Genomic DNA, 27,998 nt, shown 5'->3' with positions numbered 1-27,998 from the left:
GCACATTCTCTACCCATTTATCCTGCCAAAAAAGATAAGTCAGCACAAATCAACATCTCTAACATGAATTACATTTCTTCTTCATCGCCTGTAGATTGAAACAATAAAATCATGATTATATATAATAAAAACTTCAATGAATGGTTGTTGAATAAGATGAGGAGCATAGAGCCTGCAATAACTACCAGTAAGAGGAGGTTACACAAGTTAGAGACATCAAAACATATTAGATGTTAATTTCTAAACTACATCCATCCTACAAAATGATGAAATTTACAAACATTGTGACATATTTTCTTAGCCTCTTAGTCACTAATACAATATGCGTGTAGAGTTTCAGAAAAGGTATCTGTTCTGAAGCAGCAAAGCGCCAAAGACTGTCCACTATTTGGATTTGCGGAAACCTTTAAATATGCTTTCCTTGTAGTATTTTAGCTCTCTGATACTTTCTTTGATATCATCCATGGCTCTGTGTCTCTTCTCCTTAGTAGGAGCAGCCTTCCTTTCTACAAGGTTATATAACCAATAACGTTAATCATGATCGTATAAGTCCATAATAACAGTATTCAATCATGCTTCATGAATCAATTCCTACAGTAAACCCACTTTCCTATCAACAGTGTGTGATTAAAGCTTACAAGACGCTTAGGGTTAAAGAGACATGAATACCACTTAATTATTTCACATGATTCAATACTGTTCTAAGTAAAAAAGTCTGTTTGACAATTATTTGTAAAATTATTGGGATAAAAAAAAAAATTTTGTAAGTTGTTATAGATATCATATATACAAGTCGTAGCACTAGCATAATCTAATCTAAAATTGTAATTACACGATCAATCCAACAAAATTAAAGATGATGAATTAAATTGATGCAAAACATGGATCCAAGTTTAAATTCATAACTGAAGTCTGTCTAGGCTGAACACAGATTAGGCCAATTCATAAATATTGTATTTTATTTAGGGTCTATTGGAATTTTTTATTTAGATAAGAGTTATCCTTCTGAATAAAATAAATTTAAATCTGAATTATATGATAAACTTTAGTTTTTAATTTTAAATTATAAAACATATTTCTTTACAAAAGATTAAAATAATTTTTATTTGATTATCTCGATATAAAATTAAGCACTCCATTTCCCTCCATTCGTTGGCTTCCTCTCTTTATCAACTAGTGATACAATAAATATTTCATACTCTATTTTTCATCACTTCACTATTCCTCAAACATCTCTCTTTCTCTCTCTCTCTCTCTCTCTCTCTCTCTCATTCGTCATACAACTGTAGCAACTTTCCTCCTTCCTCTCACACACCTTTCCACTCTTCACTTCTCAAACATCCAAAGGGAGAGATAAAAATTTAGTAAAATCTCAAGAGCTACAAGATCACTAATAATTAGGTATCAAAGCATTCCTATACAACAATTTAATATTAGAGCCAAAAATCGAAACGGAAATCCTAAGCAGTTCAGTCCACCTTTATTAATAGAATTTAATATTATAGCCAAAATATTCTTTGGTTTTGATTTTCTATTTCATTTATCTGGTTAAGATTTCTCTTTTGAAGCGTCTCTCTTGAAACATGCAACTCTGAGAGAACACCCACAGCTAACACATCGGTGAAGAGAGCAAGAGGTTTGCCTCTTCGGAAAGGAAGAAACTATAAGGCTAAAACCCATTGCATGCTCCATCTCGCCTCTTATGTCATCTACATTCTATAATCACCACCTACCTACAAGGCAATAACAACGATTAGAGGAGAGAGAAGAGAAAAGAGGTAACTACTGAAACCTCTAAACCCTAAACCCTAAAGACCAATCTTCCAAAAAATGTCTCGCATGCTTGTAGATGGAAAAGACTGGAATCTTAACAAGCAATCTATCATTTTTTCTTAATTCCTTGTTTATTTAATTTGAACGCATCTCTTTTCCTTATTTCGCCAACTATGAGTTCAAAGTGAACTTTTAATATAGGTGCAACATCGTTCCTTGCCATTGGCACTTTGCGTTGATACATGGAATCGGCAATTAACTTCTAACAAGCAGTTTAAAGGAAAAGTTCTCCCCATTGTTATCATGTCTTATTAAACTTGGACTAAATGCACACCTCTTCTATATCGTCTAGTTCCAACCTATTTTATTAAATTTTCTTCAAAATATTAATTTCTTAAATTTTATGCATGATTTGTTGCATTTTCTCTTTTTTCAATATTGTATTAATTCTACAGCTTTCCAAGATATTGCTATATTAGGATTGCATCCTTATAACTTCATATCATTAAGGATATTTTAGGGTTCTTAAGCTCAATGAGCCTTTCCGGCTTCACATGTTATTTGGACTCTGGCTACCAAGACAACTGCTATGTCCCCATACATTTAAATAATAATTCCATAACCATTGTAGAATAACACAATAAGGAAACTTTTGCTTACCTTTAGGAAACCAGCGCATGCACAATGCAGTAATACTGCTCACATCAACGAGCACATGAGGGAAGATGCCGGCTAAGTATGGCATGTACTTCTGCATAAAAGAAACAAATCTCAGTTAACACAATATTCATAGATGGTTGAAACGAAACTGCAATAAACTACATATTTCTAATTGGGACAGGAAAGGGAAAGGCTTCTTTGCTCGAATAAGAATGAGCACCTATTCATTTGAATTAGCAGGTATAAATAACCGATATAAAAAAAAATCCACTTCAATCGCTAGGCATAAAATAAACTAAATAAAGACCAATAGTTTTTTCTTCATGAGCCTTATTGATCAGATTGGGTACCTCTAGTAAAAAGAACTGGCCCCATCAATCAGAAGTTGAGTTAGAGGCTGGTTTTATACAAGCTTAAAATCAATCACATCATTCTTAGAGGTTATTAATAGAAGATATATCAAATCTCTAGCATTGACTGGAAGATGAATGAAGACAAATTTCTGAAAAGATATCATCAGCAAGTATCAAAGATTTAATTTTCATTACCTTAGAAATTTAGTAGTTTTAAAATGGTACTGGATTCAAAAAAATTGAGAACACATAATTATGATACAAAAATAGATAACACGGACCTATCTAATCATCTCTCAATATATTGCAGTTTCAAACTATCTTTTTACAGGCAAAATATGTGGCGTCTGACTTCAGAAAAATCTTATTTAGGTCCCTTCGATTCGGTTAACAACTATAAGTTTGTTTTCTTTACATAAGTCTTTTTTTACATCTACTCTGCTTTCCCTGCCATGATCCAAAAGATATAGAAAGCCCCTACCATCCACCTTTTACTTTCTTCTGCAAGAAATTTTGATTAAAGCTCTTCTTTACTCGAGGGCAATTTTTTTACATCTACTCTGCTTTCCCTATCATGATCCAAAAGATATAGAAAGCCCCTACCATCCACCTTTTACATTCTTCTGCAAGAAATTTTGATTGAAGCTCTTCTTTACTAGAGGGCAACATGTTCCTCCATGGTGATGCCTTCCACTCTCCTTCCCCCACTTATATTTGAATGGCATTATCTCTCATGCTCCTCCCATCTCAAGTCCCAAACACCACCTTCCCTCCCTATTACCCTCTCTACTTTGAGTGCCCCATCTTCCCCCAAGTTAATCCCTTGTTCATCTTCCTCCTCGCTGCTCAGTAGGCATCATCCCTCTCCCTCTGATGACATTCTTATTGAGAACGCCAATTTTGTTCATTGATGGAAGCCTTCCACTAGTGACTAGAGAGCTTCAAAGGAACCCACACATACTCCGAGGTGTACCCGTTCTGCCAATCTCCAGAGTTTTTGTCAAACCATTTGGGCTACTGAATCCCCAAAACCCAACATTGCTGCTCATGTCGAGATGGTGACACAAAACGTCACTCAAACCTTGCAAAGCATATATTTCCACTCATATTGCTCAAAAAGTTTAAGCGATTCAAAAAGCAGCTTAGCCAACACAACAAGCAACCCACCCAACATAGTAAGCAGCTACAGGCACACTGACCAGCATAGAAACTCAAGTTAATCAATCAATGTTGAATTCCCAATTTGGTCAAGTGACACAAGTGCTCATGCTAACATTGGAATTGAAACTTCACAGATTGGTCATATTAACAAAGGGTAGATCTAGTCTGAGTATTAGAGCAATTCTTAAAAATGCATACTCCTACATTCAATGGGACAGTAGCATCTACTGAAAACAGATGCGTGATTCATAACATCAAAATAATACTTCACGAGTTAAAGAGTCTTGAAGAGCAGAAAGTGGATATGTCAGCATTCCGACTTAAAGGTGTTGATTATTGGTATGAGAGCCAGTGACATAACTTTGAACCAAATGCTCTGATGCACTATGCAGAGCTTGAGAGGCCTTGGAATAATATTTTCCAATGATGAACCATGCCAAGCTGATAAATGATTTAAGGATGTTCGAACAAATATCAAAGAATGTCCAAGAGTATAAAACTGAGTTTGATCAAATTGTTAAATTTGTCCCTTCTATTTAAAAACGTGAAGATCAAAAGTTCTGTAATGTTCTTTATGGCTTTTAAGAGGAGAAAATATATATTTATTGTTAAATGCACTACCTTCAACGAACTGATGAATTGAGCCATACCTGTAGATATGGAGATTAATGTATCAGAAGAAGAGATTACATGGAAGTGGAAGAATAAACGCACTCAAGAACATGAAGGTTCCCGACAAAAGCAACATATGAATCATCAGAGGGTGAAGCTAATGAACAACTCTCGTTATCCCTACTACGGTAAAAGGCAACTCCTAACGTTATATTTGACTCATGGCAAGTGCATCAATTATTATATTTAGATAATAAAATCAATGATTGTCCTCTTAAGAATCAATAATAATCCAAACTTTATAATTTGACTATTGTTAAGTGCTTCAACTACTATATTATCGATCATAAAATCAATGATTGCCTCGTAAGCCACAATTTTGAAGCTCCTAATGTGGTGACAGATATAATTTCTATTTTTTAACTGTCTATCAAGGATTTTATTTAGATCTGGGGAATCGCATTTGTTCATATCATACAATATGCATAAAATGTCAGTTTCCCAATTACAGACTATCTGTCAATTACTACGCCTTCTACTTGGTGCATGATAATTAATCAGTGTATTTATAACTACTATATTATCATCAATGACGTGCATATGTCTGTTACTCCCATTTTATTTCTGATAGCTGAATTTGATGTGATATTAGTTATGAATTGGCTATCTAAATAGTTATTATTGATTGTTACAACAGGAGAATGAACTTCTGCATATCAAGTACAGTACGTTTTCGTTTTAATAATGTTAAAGGGGTAATATCTGGTATATTACCAGAACTTAACGCATGAAAGGTGATCTCTCATAGGTGTGTTGGTTATCTTGCTTGTGTAGTAGATACAAATAAAATATAGTACTAGTTTAAACAATGCACCCATGGTTCAAGAATTTGCTGATGTATTTTCTAAAAATTTATCTAGCTTACCATCTAATCATCCCGCTCGAGTTCACTATTAGCCTAATTTTGGATACCACGCCAATTTCTAAAGAGCCATGTCGCACGGTGCCGTATTAAACTTTAGGAGCTTAAGGTTCAATTGCATAAATTGCTTAACAAAGGATTTATTAGGCTTGGTGTTAAACCTTGGGGAGCAAAAATCTTGTTTGTAAAGTAGAAGGGCAAAAGCATGAGGTTATGCATGGAGTATAAAAATTTGATTTAGATGATTTATATGACTAGCTGTAACGTTGTTTGTTGTTTTCTAAGATTAACCTTTAATCTATATATAATTAGTTGAAGATTAAAAGTGATGGTAAACCTAAGATTGCCTTTCGATCTCGCTATGATCATTATGAATTTTTGATAATATCGTTTGAATTGACCAATGCGCTTGTTGTTTTTATGGATCCTATAAAAATATTCATATCTTATTTCAATGATTTTGTAATTGTACTTATTGATGATATCTTAATTTAATCTAAAAAGTGAAGATGAGCATGCTCAACTTCTCAAAGTAGCATTGAGTATTCTTTAGGAGAATAAGCCTTATTTGAAACTCTTCAAATGTGAGTTTTGGAGAGAGCTTTTCATGGAAATATTATTAATAGAGCTGAAATTTATGTTGACGATATAAGGGCAAAGTAGTAATGGATATGCTAAGATTGAACACCGTTTTCGATATTTGTAGTTTTCTGTGCATAACTGGCAATTATAAGATATTTATGAATGATTTTTCTAGTATTGTTACAAATTTGGTAGATTGACTCAAAAGTCCATTAAGTTTGTATGGTTTAATTCCTATGAACAAAGTTTTTAGCAGTTCAAGAACTGCTTAGAGTTACCTCCTATCCTCATCATTCCTTTTGGCACAAATAGGTTTCAAATCTATAGTGAAGATTCACGTCGAAGTTTAGATTGTGTTCTAATAAAACATGGTAGAGTGGCAGCTTATGCCTCTAAACACCTAAAAAATGCATGCAAAAATTACCCCTGCTCATGACTTGGAGCTAGCCTCAATTGTTGTCATATAGAAGATCTGGAGACATTAGGAAAGAGCAAACGACAGCAGCATTCAACATATCTTGATAGTATAAACATCAACCAAGTACAACCCGAGAAGACAAAAATTCATATTGTTAAAAAAACATTTCTAGTAACGCTCCTCTGGAACTAACATTTCCTACAGTACTTTCTGTTGCGTTATCATACTTCTTATTTATTTTTAAAAAACCAATGCCAAAAAAGTTGAATATGGAGTGTTATGGTAATGAAAAATGTTATAGAGCCAATATAGCTTACCATAGCTACTACTGACTTACAGGCATAGACCTCCGCTTATTCAAATAATAAAAAATACAAGCAGATAATTACAAACAACTAACGTTCTAGAGAATCAAGTAGTATGTTGCATAATAAAGAGACTTCTATTGCACATTATCCTTTCAATGAACATCAGGAACAAAAACAAAGTTTCATGTAGCCGATAAACATTAGCAAATGATAAATTGCAGTCCTCTGTCACCAAATTTAACAAACAGTAATCAAAACACATTCAGCAATATCTGCATGAACACAAATGCACTGGAAATGGATGAATAGATTTGAAACATCAAAAAATTAAAATTACAGGAAATCAAGCTGCACGATTGGAAACAATAATTAGATAATAGTTATATAAATGAATAAATGTTAGGGATGCTTCACAATGAATTCATAAGCAACAAGAAGGTTAGAATATGTTGATCGTTTGTAAGGTACTGTAACATTAAAAGACCAAAGCGTAAATAGATCGAGTTTTTGCCGAGCTAACAACATTGTGGCACCATTGTAGACTTATTTAAGTAAATTTAGATCTCAGGTAAGAACAGTCTCATCATATTCCATCATTTCATTTTCAAATGATCCTTGCAGTTCAAGTAATACAAATGTATCTTTGTGTATAATAATTAAGTGAACAGTTGAAAACCTGGTTACATCTTTCTATGACCCTATGACCGTGAACTAGAAAAGTGAGGTTAATATTTTCTTGACCTTCAGAAACATGAAGTCCACATATACGGAATTTCCAGCCAAAAGAGGCGTTTGAGACCCAATATGATTCTTTACAAAGTTTATTACCTGGAACATGCAAAAAAGCTTCATCAACATACAATTCATAATATGAGGACAAGAATAGAAACTTACAGAATAGTACCTTCAACCATTTGCTAGCAACTACTAGGTACGCAAAGAAAAAAAGCTTAATTTAAGGGAAATCATCTAAGCCCGTGCATTTATGGCCACTAGTTTCTTTGTATTTTATTGAGAAGATAATCTAAAATGACATAATAAAATCTATATCAAGTGTAACAGAGAGCGGGCTAAGCAGGCTGCATTTAAATGGGCAAGCTAAGCATCTGTCTTATTTAAATTAAAAAATAAACAAAAAAACAAATTATGTTGAAATGGGTCCCTCATGTTTGGTGGAAGTATCAAATTAGTTCATCCTGTTTCAAAAGGTTAGGACAGTAGATGTAGTAGATTTGAATTATGTTAAGAAAGGTAGAGCCATAGATGTAGACTTAAAAAGACTTGGTTAGAAAATATTAAAAATGGCATTTCTTTATTAGATTTAATTGAGAAATTAACTCTTAACATGACACAATGGAGAAAAAGGATTCATGTAGCCAACCTCACATAGTGGGATAAAGGCTTGATGTTGTTGAGTTGTTGTTTCAAAAGGTTGAAATTATCAATTTCTAAACGGCTTCAAATAGGTCCTTTTTATGTTCCTTTGCAAATTGCAATTCAATTAGATCAGATGAAATAACTTTTATTTTTTTAATTAATTATGTACTTTTCTGGATTATGCATTTTGATAATTAATAGAACAGATTGTTAAAGAAAAGAAAAGTTTATTGCTGGACATGAAGATTATACACCGGCATGGCTTACACCCATTCCTCACCCAAAATTCCCTATCGTTACATTGGAGGCAAGGCTAGCTCACTTGAGCAATTTAATGTCAAGCCTACAGAGAGAAATACTGAGAGAGAGATAGAGAGAAAGCATGCCAACTCTCAACTCCCACCTTACCTCCCCTCTATTGTATGTTGGAGGCAAGGCTATCCCACTAAATCACTCCAATGTTGAACTTAACAAGTGGTTTCTGCGTAGAAGAACTTGACTAATGTGAAACTTTAAGTACTGCCAAATTTTCACATTTCTTCTAGTTTTAAGTATCTACAAACTCAAAGGATCACACCTGGGCAATCTAATGTCAAAGTGAATCCCTCGATGCACACGAGGCGTCTCAATTGAGACGCACAAGGAGCACCTTGAGGCTTAAGCCTCATTAACTCTAATGAGACTTGCACCTTTTTTAAATGAGGCATATGCCTCAAGACATTTTTAGGAAGCGCCTCATTTGGATTAAGTATTTAAATTTTTTATTATATATTACTATTATTATTAATATATATTATATTCTATTATATTATATAATCTAGTGAATTGGGGGCAATCTCTACTTCACAAGTATTAAGAGATAAGAATCAAAGTGGGGTGGAATTTCAAAAAATAAAAATAAAATTTAATTTAAATATAATGAATCATTTTGTTGTTTTATTTTAAATTACATTTGATGCAATGTTAATTGACGTAGATAATAAACAAAAATATTATAACTCAAGAAGATTTTGAAGATACAATAAAACAAAATATGAGGATGATAGAAATATTATATATAATGACTCTTCTGAAAAATACAAAAGTAAGAATGAGGATGTCATGAATTCTAATCCTTGTGGCATATTTAAGTTTTAAGTGAGTATTTACTTTAAACTTTCATGTCATAATAATATTTAATATTGAGATTTATGGTTTATATCTTTATGATGATGAATCAACTAAACATGTTAATATTTTATTTCTATTTTTTAACATTTTAAGAATTATTGTAATTTTATAACTTTTTTTTATTTTTCTATTTCAATGTTTAAGTCTCGATCCATCTCGAGAATTATGCATCACCTCGCTAAGACAAAACGCCTCAATTCTTGATTTCACCTTTTTAGACCTTGATTTTAAGAGAAGCTCCGCAATTTCTTATTAGGTTACCTAGTTGAGAATATCACCAAGCATGAGGGAGTACTCAACATTTATCATAAAATATATTAACAAGCATAAAATTATTTACTCATAAGTTGGTATGCAATTCCAATGACACATGAAGCATTTAGAGATCAATTTAAGTATAAATATTATGCCAACTAAAAATGAGAAAGAAGAAAAAAAAGTGCTACAATCGTATTGATTTCTAGGTGTTAAGAGAAAAATCTCTTGAAGTATATTTGACTTAATATAAGAGCCTATTAGGATGAATAAAAAGGGAAATTAATAAAAAGAATATCAACAATTATGAGCATATCTTCTTACTTGGATACTCTCCTAATTTAATAATTTCTAAAATACTATGACAAAATCCAAAATTATGTTAGGATGACGATGATACAACTAGCAATGATGGTGAAAAGGTGATACAACTAGCAATGATGGTGAAAAGGTGTAAGAAAGGAGGAGAGAGCAGAAGGATCATCAATCGTCAAGTTGTAGACTTGACCAGCTTCAACACCATCAATCATCTTCTTTAAGGTGAGATCTTGAAAAACAAAATATGAGAGACAAAAAGATACAAAATAATTATGAATCATTGTAAAGCAATAATAGACAATAAGCTAATAGAACATCATGAGACATCTAAAATAGATATAAATCTTTTTAGAATACATGATGCCCTATTTAGAGAAAGGAGAGGGGGCATCAACAACAATAACAAGTGTAGTGGAGGTCAAATGGGGAAATGAAAAAGTTGGTTGTTACCTTTCACATTGGAACAAGCTCATGTATTTGTTGACTCAATTTTTTAGTCGACTCGACTTGACTCAAATCGAGCCGATTTGAGTCTCAATTTTTTACTCGACTTGACTTGACTCAAATCGAGCCGATTTGAGTTCAATTTGGGCCTATTTGGTTTGGGGGACCTAGCTTGATCTGTGATGATTGAGCCAAATTGAATTCAAATCGGCCCGATTTGAGTCGAGTCGAGTAAAAAATTGAGTCAACAAGATCTAAAACCCAAGGCGTATCTGTAGAGATAGTTGCAACATATCTAACAAAAGAAACAATATGAGATGTTGAGATATATGACTAAGAATGTTGAAGTAGTTAATCATAATCTTTTTGAGAAAGATTGCCAAAAAGTGGATGAAGCACTAGGAGAAGTTCACAAAACTAAACCAATGGTAAAGGTATGTTAAGCACTTAAAGGATAGTAAAATGTGTCAGTAGCATTCAAGATAATGGTTGGTGCAGTTGCAGTGAGGATAAGTGGAAAGTATTATGACCACAATAGAGTTCAACATTAGAACAAACAGCATGGATAAAAATTCCCTAACTATCCCTAGACACAAAGCTAACTGGTGAGAAGACAACAGTTAGAATGAAATGAACCCTAGAGTTCACCGTCAATTAAGATTTTACACTTTGCTAAGAAGGATGCAAAGTTAAGATAAATTTGGCAATAAGGAATTCTTAATTCTGTTTTTTTTCAAATAATTTGATCAATGGTGAAAGAATGGTAATGAAATAACTCGTGCTATTTCCCTCTGAATATTCTATAATACTTTTGAGTTTTGAATATGCAAATTATTTTCTTCAAGCAAAAATATTTCAAAATAGAGTGAAGACACATGAGATATTATTATTTTAAAAATATGTGAAGCGAAAAAATCTCCTATCACTTAGGTTGAATCCTAAATCTTGAAACCTAACAATTGAACAATTGATGGTTTAAGGCTATTAAGAAACAAGGTAAGAACTTGACGGTGTCATTGTTTTCTAGAGGAAAGAAATGAATAACATTTTTTACGAACTCATCAACAAACAAGCTGACAGTTATGCTGAAGACTTGATGATCAAGAATAAGTTCTGTAAGTGTCACTTATAAAATATACGAATCATATTGAAGCCTTGCGGCCCTTGCGTCAATGTGACCTAAATTGAAGCACTTAAAATCTATGTTTGGGTTACCTCAAGGAAGTTCTATGGTTTTCCATATGACAACACAGCATTGAAATCAGCCTATTTAAGATCAAGGCAATCCATAATGTGAAACCACCTATAAGCCTTGCTCAGCCAAGTCACTTTAAGGTAAACTTGCATTCTTGTGTTACTTTCTTTTAAATTTATCTAGAAGTTGCCAAGCATTTGTTGTGCTTGCTAAGAAAATTACAAGGTTCAACAGAAAAAAAATTGTCAAGTTTTTGATAATATTAAACACCACCTGATCTCACCTATCATGCTTGTAACTCTAATATAAGGTGAACCCCTCATTTGGTATAAAGCTGCTTTTCATGAACCTCTTGATGCCCTTTTAGCTTAGACTAATGAGCAAAGAAAAGAGAATGCAGTCAGTTAACTTAGTCTTCAGTAATTCTAACCCAAATTAAATATCCACCTAGAATAAAAGGTTATTTAAAATTACTATTGAATTTAAATTGAAGAAAGAATCCTTCCCAGGCTCTGTTTAAATTTAAATATATCTAACTAGTTCCTCCCCATTTCTGTCCTACTGCGTGCTTTTTTCTAAATCACTTTTCTGCAATCCTAACTGGCCCCCTCCCTCTCTCTAAAAGTTTAGGAAAATACCCCTTGGCTAGAAAAAACAACTTTACCTTCATAGAACATGAGGTGATGTTACCCATCCACCCTTCCTTTCCACTTACCCGACCCTCAAGCCCAACCCCTCACCAAAAATCGCTCTAATCAAAATTCCCTCGTCTCTCTAAAAAATAAAAAAGCATAGTCCTACTCCTAACCCTATAAAATCTTAGCAATATAAACCTTAATATTAGACTTTTTTTCTTTTTCTTTTCTTTTTTAGCTTTGGAAATTTGCTCATACTTTAAAAAGAAAACTTCCATAGCCAAAAATAAAATAAATAAAGGTATATGAATTTTCTCCATTTACAAAACAGTTATACTACAAAATAAATTATCTTAAATTCATGAAATTTGATTCAAGAATTATTAAATAAAGATCAATCTTGAAGAGATGCTAGAACGTTTCAAAAGGTTCTAAAATTACATGATTTTATGGGTGTGATATAAATGGTATTGTATATCCTTTGACCTTTATCTCTATGAGACAGTTGTCCATTCATCTATTCTTCTTGAGGATGTGTTCCCTTCGTATCATCATCAATATCTACGCCCTTTATCTCTTATAGACATGTTCCATACAGGAGGAATTCACAAGTTCGACAGTACAACAAAAACTTCTCAATTTTTTCTCAGTCAACATTTAAACTCTATAAAATAAAGTTCGTTGCACCCTTGAAGTAATGATGAAGGTCAAGAAAATTATCTTTGTATTTTTCTATTAATTCACATTTTTTTGTCTTTGTTTTAATTATTATGAGCAACTTGATCATTCGTTAGTTTAAAAAAATCTTGGTTATTTAGTCTTATCTTTTAGGATCTTCTACTATAAAAAGAGATTCAGGAGCCGAGTAATAGTAAGAATATCAAATTATGATAATTAAAATGAGTTGATGGTTTGCATAATTTCTTCCTTCTAGGCTATGTCCCAGGTTTCTCCTCCCTTTAAACTATGCACCAGTTTCTTCTATGTCCATCTTGACAATTCAAGCTTCCACAAATTTCTCATTGCGTCTCTCTACATCATCGTTTGAAACATCATTATTTTGAAAGAGAATTTAATGATAATCTTGAACCAAATGATGTAATAGGATGCATTATCACATCAAACGTCATGAAAATTGTGCTTCAACATATACATCCATACCTATAAAAATGCAAAGAATAATATAATTAAATCATCGGTTTCAGCACCAAAACAACTATAAATGGATAATATCTCAAGGAAAACAAAGGTTTAACTTGATAAAATTTCAAACATGCCTGTTCTTCAGCATCTTTCTCAGTTATCGTGCTTTGCAAAACTCTTTCTGTCAAGCCTAAAGAATTCAAAAACTATGATTAACACATTATTTTTTGCACCCTTTAAAATGGTTTGGCTCCAAAATTTTTGGATGAAAGTTTCAACCCATCTAGTGGACAACAGCAGACACGACATACCACTAGCAGCATGATGTTCTCTACACCATTCTCCCATGTTATCCAAGCACTCCTTGCTCTGGTTAATTACTAAATCAGGACCCTGCATAGTTCAAAAAAGATTATAATAATAAGGTCAGGTCACTGTTTCTTAATGTATCACTTCACCAATGAAAGAATAAATACGCTATAACACAATAAAATCAGTTCTATGTAAGGAAAAACCCTTGAACAACATCAACGTTTACGTAATACTTCCCCATTTTTTTATAAGACATGTAAACAGACACATAAGCAATTGCATAAGAATTGATAAAATCCCATAACTTTTGGAAATAAGAGTTTAAGCATTACTCAGCACTACCTACAGAAAATATAGTATTTCAACACATTATCAAGGTGAAGTCAGTAGGGAAGTATCGAATCCTAATAAAATATGTTATTTTAACCAAAAAAAATGAAAATGACTTTTTTAAGTGAAGCCATTCTGAAAACTATCATCTGGAAGTCCTAACAATATGAAAAGACAAAATAAAATAAAATGTCAAGTAGTCACCTCCATGGATGTGGTCAATTTACCATCAGTTATAACACAAGCTATTTCCAATATTCTATCAACTTCAATATCCAGTCCTGCATTTAGAATAACCGTTAGAATTTTACAAGATCAGCAATGATAACTGACTATTTACATTATAGGGTCAAACCTGTAGACTCAAACCCCTGCACATGGAAGAAGAATTGACAGGGTCCGCAATACAATGAATGTCCCAACTGAATTCAAAATATATGCTAACTACAAACCTAATGCTTTGCAAGCAAACTGCGACGCCGACAGCGTTGGAAGCGACAAAATGATATTCTTTAAACACTCATATGACGGGAGTGTTTACAATAAATCATAATCAAATGAGTTCATTTTCAAAAATCAAGCTTCAAGCTCAAATACAACTATTTTTCAAGCAATGCTCTTGATGATGGACACATTAACAAAAAAATCTCAACGGAAAAGACTATATTTCTAAAATGCCCCCAAATTCTAAAAGAAAATCATTTTGGACTTAAATCACAAATAATAATAATAATAATAAATATAAAACAAAATTACAAAAAATATAAAAAATTAAGTGAAATCAACTTCTATAAGATAAAAGCAAAATATATCCACCCTCCACAATAGCTTATCAAGGCTGAAGACAAGTTAAAGATAACCACAACTCACAATGCACAAATGTCAGTGAATCACTATGACCACTCTCAAAAGGTCTCAAGTCTATAAGGATATGGCACATGTAATTTAATCAGATGATTTTGCTGCAAAATGTAACCATTAAATTACAAACAACGCTAAAGCCCAAATATTTCAAAATGACTCGGATCATATGGTGTACTTGATAGGACACAAAACATTCAACTAGCTAAAGTCGACTTAAAACTATTCCCTTAGATAGATATCCACCCCAATCATATAAGGTCTACTATGCAGCCATTGATGTCAACAAGGATCCTTTGATCATGTTGTGTCTATTACTTCCACTGACTAAGTAGACTAAGTGATGTAGAACTATGTAAGAATGCATTGAATTTTGTTTAGAATTTTGCACAACTTTTGATTAGAGCAACAGTGAAGACAACTAGTAGTAATTTAAACAACGAAATAAAACGAGAAAGGGGTCACGCCCGCTTAGGCTAAATCACATAACCAGAGATTTGAAACTTTCATAATAAATTAGAAAATAACGTTATGCCTGAATAGTAGCTTCAATAAGAATCCCTAATCTAACAATAAGAATTAGTAAGCAAAGAAGTGCACTCAAAACCCTACGTTTACTAAGCTTTAGCAGGAGCAGATGGAAGCGTCCTTCGTGACTGCAATCACTCACAAGAAGATTAAGGTTAAGAATGTCACGAGGAGTAGGAAAGACCTTCGTCAAGGATCGGCGGTGATCTTCCACTCAACGCCTTCAAGTTGTTCTTCAATTGCTTCCACCAGAGTATCCAGAATGCGCTCAATGTAATCTTCCACAATGTGATCGATCTTCGGATTAACGTCAAAGAAAGTTGACTGGAGGATATTTATGAAGCCGTCCTCGTCGTAGGTTAGGCCATATTCAGTTTCTGGGTCGGCCATTCATAGATGCACGATGATCAAGTCTTCCCACGGCTTGCTATAACTTTGAATGTTGTTGTAACGTCTTTCCAAAATCTGAAATAAATTTCAGATTTTAGGAAAATTAAAGGATGGGGATTCAAGGGGAAAATCCAATCCTTAATTCCGGTGGGGAGTCAAGTGGAGAGAGGGGGATTTGAGAGAGAGAACGGACGGGTATAGAGGGGGAGGCCGACGACAATTGATGGGGGAAGTAGGGAATTTGTTTCCAAATTGCAAGGATTGATTTTGGAAAGAAATAAGGAGGTGTAGGAGCTTTGGAAATTTCGGCTAAGAGGGAATTAGGGTATTTGAAATTATTTCCAAAGTGAGGGATTGGATTTAGGAAATAATTAAATGAGCATTAATGGGCTAGGGAGACAGGGGTCGGCGGCATCCAAAGGGGCTAGAAAATTGAGGGCAATTAATTGGGGTTCCTATTTTGGATTTAGGAATTAGGAAAGTTTTAAATTACATCCAATTTAAATTTTAAATTCAAATAGGATGAGTTTAGAAACTTTCCTAAAATAGAAGAGTTAAATTAGGAAAGATTTTGAATTCATGTTCCAATGATTTTGAATTTCAAAATTATCCTAAATTAATCCTCAACCCAATTGGGAAACTCAAGGGAGAAGGGAAGTGGGTGATGGCCAGCGGCTAGGGGGCTAGGGTCGGCAGCATGGGGGATTTCGGGTATGGTGGCCGGCGGCTTGTGGGGGAAAATTTTGTGGAGCTCGGTTAGAAGGAGACGATGACTTGGACATGGAGGCGGTTTGGATGCAAGTTGATAGATAGTGGAGGTGGAAGGGGAATGACAAAAGATAAAGAAGAAAACCACGAACCCGGCCTTCTCCAAGGTTGGTGGGTGATCCGATCTCACTCTCCTAGGGATTTCTCTCGACTCTCACTCTCAAGCTCTCACAAGAACTCATGCACGAAAGAAATTTTAATCAATCATTCATTACTTGAAAAATAAAACAAGCGGCTATAAATAGCCTAGTACATGAGACTCAAGAAATAAAGACGAGAATGCCCTCGGGGCTTACAAATGACACCCCTTTATTAAAAGGGTACAATGGAAAATAAAATAACATAAAATAAAACAAACACACGACGCATTAAAAACAATACAATCATAAATCAAAAGTACAATACTTGATCGTGGTCGTAGATCGGCGGCCACGCCTCTGATAAAGCTTCCACGATCTGATGTCCCATCACTAAGGTCCATAACAATAAGGGACGACGAAATTGTTACTCCATTAGATCTTAATCAAGTTTGATATCATTCTCCCCACCATCAGCTTTAAGCTAAATGCGGTAAACTTTACTCTATCCTAAAGATAAAAACGGTTGCTCCTATAAGCTAAGCATTTAGTGTTTATTGACTAGTTTTAATTAAAAGTTCTCTTCACCGGGTGGGATAATTAATCATAAAGTCTTACACCTCTGACAAATCTAAAATCAAATCATAAAGTCCTCAAAAATGAGTGTGCAATCTTTGGATAGTATCTAGAATCCAATCTCTATCTTCTGAAATCTTGACCCAGAAAAAATACTCTCTTAGTAGAAGCACAAATTTTCGGAAACACTATCTTGAGAGGAAACCCCAACAGTTTGAGGAAACGAATAGAAAGGGATAGAGATGTCTTGGGAGGATTGGAAGTGAGTTTTATTGGCCTGTTTATAGGAAATCCCAAGAAGAACATGGCCTATTTATCAATTCTCAAACAAACTCCACAAAAGAGGAAATCTGAACTATAAATAACAAACTAAATAACTATAAATTAACGGATAATTACAAAATAATGCATATCTAGACTTTAAAATTCAAAACTCATCATTATCCTACGGTAATATGGATTTCGCTCAAATGTTCTAGGCTTCCTACCTCCTGGTCTTGGTCATCAAGCCTCCAATAAACATTTTTTTCACTAAATGACTCTTAACAATTTTTTCAATCTGATATCATAATAACTATCAGCAGCAGCCTCCATCAAGAAATCAGATGGTCCAAATTATAAATTGACTTGGTCTCCAAATCTCTTTACAATATGATGTCCAAATTATTAGGAAGTTCATTCTCATGAGCTTCTTTGAAGTGGACGGTCAAATTACATATCTCCTTTATGATCTTATCCCCAAATCACATGTTCAAGTCTTTCATAAGACATAATTTCAAATTCTTAATTGGGCCTATTAGGGTGAATCAAATACTCAATGGAGTAGACTTCAACTTAACAATAAGCCAATGATGCCTATTTGAAGTAAGATTGACTCTAGCTTAACTCATGCCTCACCTTGGGTGGCAACCCACACACACAACATGTTATCCTCGATCACACTATTTAATCATCCATGAGCAAGGGATCAACCTTCGAGTATAATTATTGAGTCAAATATACATCATGCATACCAATAATGTGCCTAAGCGCCTCTACATCACAAATCATGTATGCCATCCACCTTTTGTACCTTATAGTGCTCTCCTTTTGGGTGAGATAAAAATTAACTTTGATAGCTAAATTAGTAGTGCCAATGCATTTGAGATGCACTAGACCTATTGCATACAACTGGCAAATTTTAACATATAAATGTTCAAGTCAAATAGTTGAACCTTGGACTCAGCTCAATAAGACTCTAAGCACCTCAAACCAAGATTTCCATAATAGTATTATTGGACCTTTAGAACTCTAAACCTTATAATGAGAGGATATCCATATTGGCATACTATCTTACCTTGGTCAACTCAAGATACCTATAAGAAGACAAATCTTGGCTACTAATCAAATTCCTAAGATATTGTGATTCAACTCATTTTTTCACTAACAAATTGGGTCCACTAGGAGATATGAGATTAATAAACTATGGGATATTGATCAGATTGACCCATTTTGAATGTCTTTTCCTGCACCCTCAAAGCCAAATCAACATCCATAATTAAGAGTGTTTTCTTCATCTTCTGAAAGATATAATTAAACGTAAGGATTTGTGCCACAATCCGTGAGACAAAATAAACCCTAGTCAATTATGCCAACTAGCTAAAGGAAGTTTTTAGAACCCTTTCAACTCAATCTTTCATTGAAATCCACGATGTTGCTCCACCTGAAATTCCAAATGAACAAAAAGAACTTAAAATTCAAATGCTAAGCCTATTAAAGCCTACCCAAGATTGAGTAATTAGTGTGATATTAACAATTATCAATAAAAATATCAGACGATAAAGTAACATATGGTTCAATCTATTACGCAAAAAAATGGAGATATAAATGAGGATATGGCTTCTAGAATTAAGGCAAAATAGTTAAAATGGAGAAGTGGCTCAAGAGTATTATGCAAAAATAGGACATCATGATGATTAAAGGTCAACAATTAGGTCGATGATTTTATATAGATTTGTGACTTTGTGTTAGGAAGAAAAAGTTTTCAATGCCAAAATTAAGTGCGGTAGAAACTACAATGTTAAGATGAATGTGTAACAAAACGATGAAAGATTAACAAATGATTATACTTGAGGAATTGCAATAATGATATATATTAGAGATAAAGTAATTGAAAATATACTCGAGTAATTTGTACCCGTACAATGAAGATTAGAAAATGAACCTAATAGACAAGTAGATAAAATTAATGTTAGAAGAATATAAAGAAAAATGTGTAAGCCTAAGATAACACATATGGAAGTTGTTTAAAATGATTTATGAAAATTATAGGTTCACCCCTCAGACAACACTCAACAAGAAGGAATAAAAAATAAGAATACATAAAACTAACCTCAAATAGTTAGACAAAGCTTGGTGATGATAATGATGCTGATGTTATTTCAAACTTCACCTTATAGAGATTAAGATCTTCAATATCATTACAACAAGACAACTATCATTTATTGTAAACTTCATACATGTCCATAGCCCAAAATAGCACGTATCATGGCGCATGGTACAATGAAATGCATCCGTTGTGCCATTTTTAAGAAGCGGCACAAGGGTTCAAAGTAGTGCGCCATTTGCACTATGCACAAGCAATAACGCATAGCCCCATAGCACGCTAATCCAAATTTGATAATTTAGTATTATAAATTAAAATTTAAATTAATTTTTTTTCTAATAGTTCCCACATGCACTAAAGCTCTTATCCCATCGATCAATAGGTTCCCACACGCACACGTTGCATCGTCTCACTCGGCTAGGGTATCATCTCACTAGTGTGATTTTGGCCATGCACGCACTCCAGCCTCATCTCGGCCACAAAACAACTACCCAATCTTGATTCTACTCAACTAAAGCGTCGTGCACAGCAAACTGCCTTGTCATCTTCGCATGTTGCACGCCTTTTCTTCCTTGCACATAACTTGCAAGTCTAGTTGCATGCTTTGTCTTCCTTTAACAATAACATCACTCCTTATCTTCCACACACAACAATCACCACATCTTGTCTTCTTCAACAAAGGTATCTTTTACGAATATGACACTAACTTTGCTATTTTCAAATTGTATTTTTTTATCAATTTTTTCTAATGTACATATGTCAATATTAGTTATCACTATCATTACTGAGTATTCGAAAGAATTTCGAATTTAATTCAAACTGTAATTAAACATTTATAGTTGAGGTGTTGAGTACTGATGCATTCAAAAAAAAAATACTGGAACTTAAACATCAATTTCATCATTTTTATTATCGTCATGGTTTATCTTTCGACTTAATATTCTTTCATTTTATTCTACATTTTTATTCATAATTTTAAAATATTTTATGTCATCCTTAGAATGGTGTGCGTCATGTCATGCACTATGCGATAAAGCTCCATCAAGGCCATTAACGCTATATTGCTCTATTCATTGTTGACAAGTACAGTAAACTCAAATATCAAAATTGATTTGGATTCTTCCTTTTATCTTGTTGAGATTAAATATAGTTGTACTAATAAAGACATGTAATTTCTCTTTTAAGCATTTTTTTTAGTTTTACCATTTTAAACCTTATGCGGAATTTACAATTATTGTTTAAAATTGCGCAATATGAGGCTCGTCTTGAGGCTGCATCAACACAATTCTAGTGAAAAACGTCTCAAGGCTTATGCGAGTTTTTTTATGAGGTTTGCGTTTTGAGTTTTTTTTATGAGGCATGCGCCTCAGCTTGGTTGAGACACGCATTGCCTTGCTAGCGTGTGTGTGTGAGTATGTGCCATGTGTGTGTGTATATATATATATATATTTATTTATTATTTATTTTATTTAAATGCTAAAGTAAAGCCCGAACAAATCATGCCTTAATACACTCCCGAGTCGCAACAACTTCCTCTCGACTATCTCAACCTCCAGCCCATCGCCTTCACCACAGCCACCACCGTTATAGTCGTTGTCAAGGATCCCTTGAAAGCCGCACATCACTACCCCATCTAAAAATTTTATAATATTAATCTCATCTTTATGCAGATAACAAATATTTTTTTTTTTTATTCTAAGGCTTACGCCTTAAAATGCCTTGAGCCTTAAGCCTCACCTTACGAACAAAAAATAACTCAATACCTAATTGCGCAATTTTAAACCTTGTTTATAATTCATGTTCTTATTTTTGCTGCATATTTAATCACAATCTATTTTAGATGCTTGCTACTTCTTTCTAGATTTTATCATGTAAATACATCAACAACAACAACAACATCAAGCCTTTATCCCATTACATGGGGTCGGCTATATGAATCCTTTTTTAGATTTTATCACGTAAATACATAATAGATACAAATATAAGCTTCGTTGAGTACCAACCTCCCACATCCCCCATCCCAAATGCCCTAATGTTTTGATAGGATTTGTTGGCTCCTATTAATGTTGCTCACGATTGTGTGAGGCGCCATTTTATTTGTTGGTGCTAATGGGCTCATTGATTTCCTTACTATATTTTGGGTTTTGCATTAAAAAACAACGAAGAGCACATGTTCCAAGTCCTTACGCTGTTTTTTTTGCTTACTAATATCCACCAGCACATCTGTACTTAATGCAATTCCATGCAGTATTTTGCCATCACCATATACAGTAAATCCCCTCCCGTCTAAAGTTATTAAATTAAAAATATATAACAAAATTTAGAAAGGGACTTTTAATTGTATCTCTTATTTAAAGTTGCTTCTATAAATCAAATCCCATCATCATGGATCATTAAGTTGTCCTATTGAAGTTTTCCCTATGCATGGTGTTTGATTTATAGTAAAGATAAAACCTAATGTTACGGTGGTGGTGTTGTTTGGATGAGATGTCAAAAAAGTGAATGAATGAGAAGTCAGCGGTGGTAACAAGGTGCTTAAGCAAGAGAGATGAATCCACTTCAAAGAACCCGAAAGCAAGAGTATGATATTATGAAATATGTATGTAGAGGTTTGTAAATGACAAAAGGCATGACGGGTAAATTGTCAACTCTAGTTCTCACTATAATTACTAAAAGTAGGACACTGTGCGTATGCCATTCTATGATAAAAATTTCTTAAAAGCTTTGTCTATTGTGTAACACGAAAAAGTTGTTTGAGAGGGAATGACTAATTCTTCAGTATATTTGGCTCACCAAAACGAATGTTTTCTATGATGTATTAGGAATTCCATGACGCTCAGTGCACAAGACTTTCATGTTTATCTGCTATGTATGTGTAAGAAAATACTATTTTTTAAGACTTTGATGATGGCTCCATCAAAGTAAGAATAGTTGGAAGAGTATTTCCTTAATAGAGATATATATAAAAAGACCTAACTACGCTGCAAGCAAAACTGAAAATTTCAGTGTAATGAACGTGTTATGTTTGATAATGTAAATACATTGTGGATCAACATTATAACAGAACCACTAGCCTTAACCCGATTGTTTAAAGTCGTTATCATACATGTCAATGGCGCAAAATTGCGTGCGTCATGATGCACGGTACGACGTGACGCACATACGACATTATTTTCTTTGCACGACACAACACATCAAAATAGCGCGTGCTATTTTGCACCATGCATGGGCAATGGTTCATGGAACAAGACACAAATAGCACGTGAAATTTTGTTAACATGTTATAAAATATAATTAATTTTTAAGTTTTATATTAATATCATAATTATTTATTAATCCATTAAACATCAAATAAATTAAATATAAAAAAAAAATAAATGATTCAACTTTTTGTTGGATTTAAAGTTGTCATTTTTGCTATTTGACATGATTTGGGCTAAATTATGCTTAAATCCTGTTCAAATCTATTGATGTAAGTTTCTTCAGAATTTAAATTTATCATTTTTCATGCTTTGAAGGATGTTTATAATTAAATTGCCCAAATCAACCTATTGTTTGCTATTAATGGTATTATATATATTGTGTACCATGTTTAAAATGGCATGCGCCTAACAATGCGCTGTGCACCATAGCTCCACAGGGAACTTTGTGTCGTGGTTCGCCATTCGCCATTAACAAGTATGGTCGCTATATAAATCTTTAATCTACATTCAATCCCAATGAATGATGAACAAGGTGTTAACTCTATTTTTGTAAGCTTTCTAGCACAAAATCTAGTTCTGTTTGCTTGGGTCCACATGCTTCCTTCATAATTGATAAGCAATAACTCCATCCACTCCTTATCATGCATATTTGTTCAATAATTCCTGCCATGGTCTCTCCTATTATTTCAAAGTTATGTTTGGATGTATATCTAAATCTAGCAAGTGCAATATGCTATGACTTAAAATTGTAACAAGTAATTTATGAGTGGGTTAATGTGTTATTCAGTCATGCTTGTTTATTATATAGTTAATGAGTCATTGTAGTCTTGAAATATCTCCTCTTTAGGAGTACTTGGCATGAAAATGAAATGAAAATTTTCCTTGTATGCGATATTCTTCTTCTTCTTCCTCCACCTTCTCTCAAGCCTGCATTTTTTTTTTGTTTCCAACGAGCTAGAAATCATCGTTTATTGTTGCAATCCTTCGCGGGTCAATAAAATTATTCACCCCTTAAAAACCGACCTTGCCCTCAACGTCAAATCATATAAAAACCAGATAAATCCACCTCCGTCAGTATTTTTAGGTCATGGAATGTTGAGGCAAACCATGGCGAAAGTATAGGAGGGTGGGCGGCCTATCAAGCTACACTTACAATAATAACGAAGTGGCAATTAATGTGTAACCACCCTTTCAATTGGTTCTTACAATTGCTCTAATGTGATCGGAGTTAGTTGGGGCATGCTAGGAATATCTTCAAAACTTGTGGACAATAGAAAACTGTAGTTGTGGAGCAAGAGAGGGGACTTTGACGTTCATTTGAATCAAACAATGAGTTTGAACAGATGTTTGGATCTCAAGTTGAATCAAGCAAAGAGCACGAGCAAGTTTTTAGATTGTGGATTGGACTACTGGTGTAGGCAAGAAGGAGTTGATGACCGATTGAATCACATAAGGGACTCAAGCAATGCTTGTCATTTGTTAATAACCTGAATGCATCACAAGTTATTAGCTTTTCATTTTTGTACTAAAAAGTTGCATGTCGTGGCCTGAATGTGTATAATACGGCTAACTTTTGAATGCTCCTTTCAGAAAAGTTGGACCTGAGATTCAATTGTCACTCAAACTTGAATTTGAGCCCAATAAGTCGTCAATTAATGATGCATATATACTCCCAATTCTCACCAAGTTTTTGGTCAATTTTGTCAAAGCAGTTCGATTCATTGATTGTTGAACTAATTTTAGTTGTTGTTGCTCTTAAGAGGCATTTCATCAAACAAGGATCAAGTTATGTCAAAAGCCCAATAAGGATCGAGCTATGTGCCAAAACCTAGCTAATTTTAGATGGAGGCAAGAGATGTAGATTCAAATGGCAAGAGAAGTAGATCAGAGCATGACAAATGGCAAGAGAAGTAGATCATGACAAATGAGGTTGCCACAAATTTGATGAGGGATAATTGGAGATAGAGAGATCTTGTGGTTTGAAATGTCGTCATAGGGCTTGAAACTCTATGTAAACGATGCCAGAGTGAAGAATTAGGAAGGAAAAAAAAGGCGTGTATGATCTAGGAATAGCAGCATAGTGGGGATTTCGACAAGAGGAGTTCGACAAAAATTATGCGGAGGTGACTACGAGAGTCGCGGAAGCAAGTTTGGTGGTGTGGGAGACAATGGAGTTGGTGAATCTTGAAGCTTTGTGAGAGATAGGGAAGAGAAGGCGGAAGTCTAGAATAATATTGTGCAGGTTGGTGGAGACAATGTGCAACCAAAGGCAAAGATCTATCAAATATGGAGATAATGGTAGCGAACGCAAGATCTAGTTAGGAGATCAAGATTGACAAATGGATGTGATTAAATTTATTTTGTTTTTTCTTTGATGAGGCCGATGGAATAGTGGATGATAACATAGAATGATAACAACACCCAATAGTGGGAATGATAACAACACCCACACCCTAATGGTGGAAATGATAAACTAGGCTACGTATCTAGAAGTATGGAGGGGAGTAGTTGCGTCGATGTCAACTGGGCAAAAAATCTAGCGATGGAGATGAGATATACTAATTGACGAGCACCAATAACGAGTATCTCAACAAGAACACCAACTTTTATGACCTCGAAGGATCACAATAGTAAATAACAATTTCAAGCTTGCTATAAACTCTAGAAAATGGAGGATTCAAAGAAGTTGAAGGAAAATGAAGGAGAATATCTCAAACAAGGAGATTTTTCTTTTCATGTTGCACACCAAATCTCCTAAAGGAGATGATATTTAAAGACTACAATGACTTAATAACTACTTTAATATGCAAAAATATGATTCAATTACATATTAATTTACATAAAAACTAAGCATTGCAATTATAAAGCATATCATAGTAGAGCTTTAGAATTTAAGATTTATAGATCTAATTTATAAGTATAAAACTTTAGGATGCTTTTAAAAATCAAATTAAAATATTCTCCTAACAAGAAAAAAAATTGCCAACATAATGCAAATATTGATTCCCAACCTGTCATTTCCAAGTCAATCCATACCAAAGGTAGTTTATAGTTTCCTGATAATGATGATGATAATTGAAGAACCTTATTGTTAGATTTATGACTTTTAGAAGGAGCTCTTTTCACTGTTAATTCACCGGTATGTTCATCACCATCACCTGCCACAAGATAAGTTGCAGAAATTAAGTTAAGGTACAACTTCAAAGGGTTTTTTGTGTTTTGTGAATTTTCCATACATTCATATTTAGTATATGGATATCACAAGAAATGCAATAACAAGTTAAACTACTCCAAAGAAAATAAAGTTATTTAGGTGGTAAATGAAAAGTTAGATTTCTCATGATTGAATAGCCCTGTTTATGAATATTATAGATTCAGAAAACTAAAAATAAGCTAAACAAGTTTCATTTGTGTATACATCTTGCTAAAAAAGTGCTGAATTTGTTTTACGGGGCTGTTTTTCAACGAGTAGAATTTAAATCAATTAGGATTTAGTAAACCTTGAGAGGACTAAAATAAAAAAATTGTTTGGCATGACAAATTTTAAATATTGCTAAATCCATATAAATTGTTTGTTGTTCGTTCCTGGATTTAAGATTTGAAAGAGTAATAAATCCTTAAATCCATTGAATCCTGTCACTGGAATGATTTAACAAATCTTGGATTTAATCAATAAAATGAGCGAAATGAGACTTATCAAAACAATAGGATAGGATTTGAAATCTATAAAATTCTGTTTGGCAAGATTTATGTTAAATCTCACTTAAATCCTTCCTAAAATAGGATACCAAATAAGCCAATATTTTTATGTATTCCCTTCTCAAAATACATACAAAGTATATTTAGCAAGTCAAAATGCCCCTGAAGCATATGATGCTGGTAATAGAGTTCTTACAAGTGCAATTAAAATTTAGCGATTCATATGCTTGAAAAACGGAAAATTGAACAAGTAATTAAGGTTCGTCATTATAAGTTAGCTATCTCACTATAACATTGTTCAACCAAATAAATGTGTGCTCAGCAGCGCGTAGCAAAAGTTCCTTCAACGAGATCAATAAACACAATTTTATAAAACATCTCTTCTTACCAGATATTCGCCCAGAGCTTTCATCAATGGCGGATACAGCATTCGGGATGGCAATCTGCTCCTTATCGTCTTCTGCGTCCAAATTAAGGACGGAGAAGAAGTTCGAAAGCCCGCTCATGCTCCAATCCGGGAAGACCTATCTGGCACGAGAAAATTCTTCAAGCAAAACGTAGGGCTTTAGACTCGAATCCCAATCGTATAATAGTCACTAAACCCTAATTCGTGTTCCAACTCCTAATTTAATCTCTGATATAAGTTGAACGCTTCAAAGTTATTATGGAGCGTTTGGTATGCCGAAAATTGAACGAAAATTTTATAGAAGTCAAGGAGTTTTAATATTTGATTTTTCTAAAAATTGCATAATAAATTTTTTGATAAATTTAGAATTTATTTTTTAATTTAATATTTATATATTTAAAAAGTATTATATTTGCTTGATTTTTAAATGCACTGTAAATTTTTTTATCATTGGCATTGCTCACCGTATATGGAGTGTAATTTTAATAGATCTAAAACGGAATATATGGAGTGTAATTTTAGTAGTAATAGACCTAGTGAGGGGATTGTGACTTTGGGCGATCAAGTCATAATAAGAGTACATGTTTTAGATATCTTAGATCTATTGTTCAGACTTTAGAGTGATGGTGAAATAGATGGGGATATTATCAGCAGAATTTAAGTTGGATAGTTGAAGTGGAGAAATGCATTGGGCTTGTTGTGTGATAGAAAAGTACCCCTCAAAATTAAGGAAAAATTTTATAAGATGGTAGTAAGGCCTGCAATACTTTATGGTGCTGAATGTTGGTCATTAAAAGAGAAGCATAATACTAAGTTAGGTGTGGCATAAATGAGGATGCTCAGGTGGATGAGTGGCTTTATCCTTAAAGATAGGATACGAAATGAGCATATACATGAAGAGGTTGGAGTAACTCCAGTAGAAGATAAGATAAGAGAGAGTCGCCTTAGATGGTTTGGTCACATAAAACGGCAGCCTTCCAATGACCCGGTTAAGAGAGTAGAGGTATTAGATTTGACTTATGTTAAGAGAGGTAGAGGCGGACCTAAAAAGACTTGGTTAGAAAATATTAGGAATGACCTTTCTTTATTAGATTTAAACGAGAATTTGACCTTTAATAGGACACAATGGAGAAAAAGGGTTCATGTAGCCGACCCCA

The 27,998-nt window shown here is 33.7% G+C and overlaps 1 protein-coding gene across 1 annotated transcript; it reads right to left on the bottom strand.

Moving 5' to 3' along the window:
* Positions 1-95: 95 nt before the first annotated feature.
* On the bottom strand, positions 96-27,116 carry LOC110092214 (oligoribonuclease). The gene is made up of 8 exons (XM_020816664.2): positions 26,824-27,116; positions 25,748-25,894; positions 14,173-14,249; positions 13,638-13,719; positions 13,461-13,516; positions 7,531-7,617; positions 2,434-2,524; positions 96-506 (listed from the first exon to the last, which is right to left on the bottom strand). The coding sequence occupies exons 1-8, from the start codon at positions 26,939-26,941 to the stop codon at positions 385-387; spliced, it is 780 nt and encodes a 259-aa protein (XP_020672323.1). The 5' UTR covers positions 26,942-27,116; the 3' UTR covers positions 96-384.
* Between the last annotated feature and the right edge of the window lie 882 nt (positions 27,117-27,998).

This window comes from Dendrobium catenatum, unplaced genomic scaffold, assembly GCF_001605985.2.
Source record: "Dendrobium catenatum unplaced genomic scaffold, ASM160598v2 fragScaff_scaffold_1288, whole genome shotgun sequence".
NCBI classification, from domain to species: Eukaryota; Viridiplantae; Streptophyta; class Magnoliopsida; order Asparagales; family Orchidaceae; genus Dendrobium; species Dendrobium catenatum.
The sequence above is the reverse complement of the archived record's forward strand: the minus strand, read 5'-3'. Positions and strand labels throughout refer to the sequence as shown.

What these genes read in the sequence shown, in the direction of transcription:
- LOC110092214 (XM_020816664.2), bottom strand. Translation starts at nt 26,941, where the DNA reads ATGAGCGGGCTTTCGAACTTCTTCTCCGTCCTTAATTTGGACGCAGAA. An exon ending in AGAACATCATGCTGCTAGTG is followed by an intron (nt 13,517 to 13,637) that starts GTATGTCGTGTC and finishes TGAATTCTTTAG; the next exon opens with GCTTGACAGAAAGAGTTTTG. An exon ending in AGAAAGATGCTGAAGAACAG is followed by an intron (nt 7,618 to 13,460) that starts GCATGTTTGAAA and finishes TGCATGTTCCAG; the next exon opens with GTAATAAACTTTGTAAAGAA.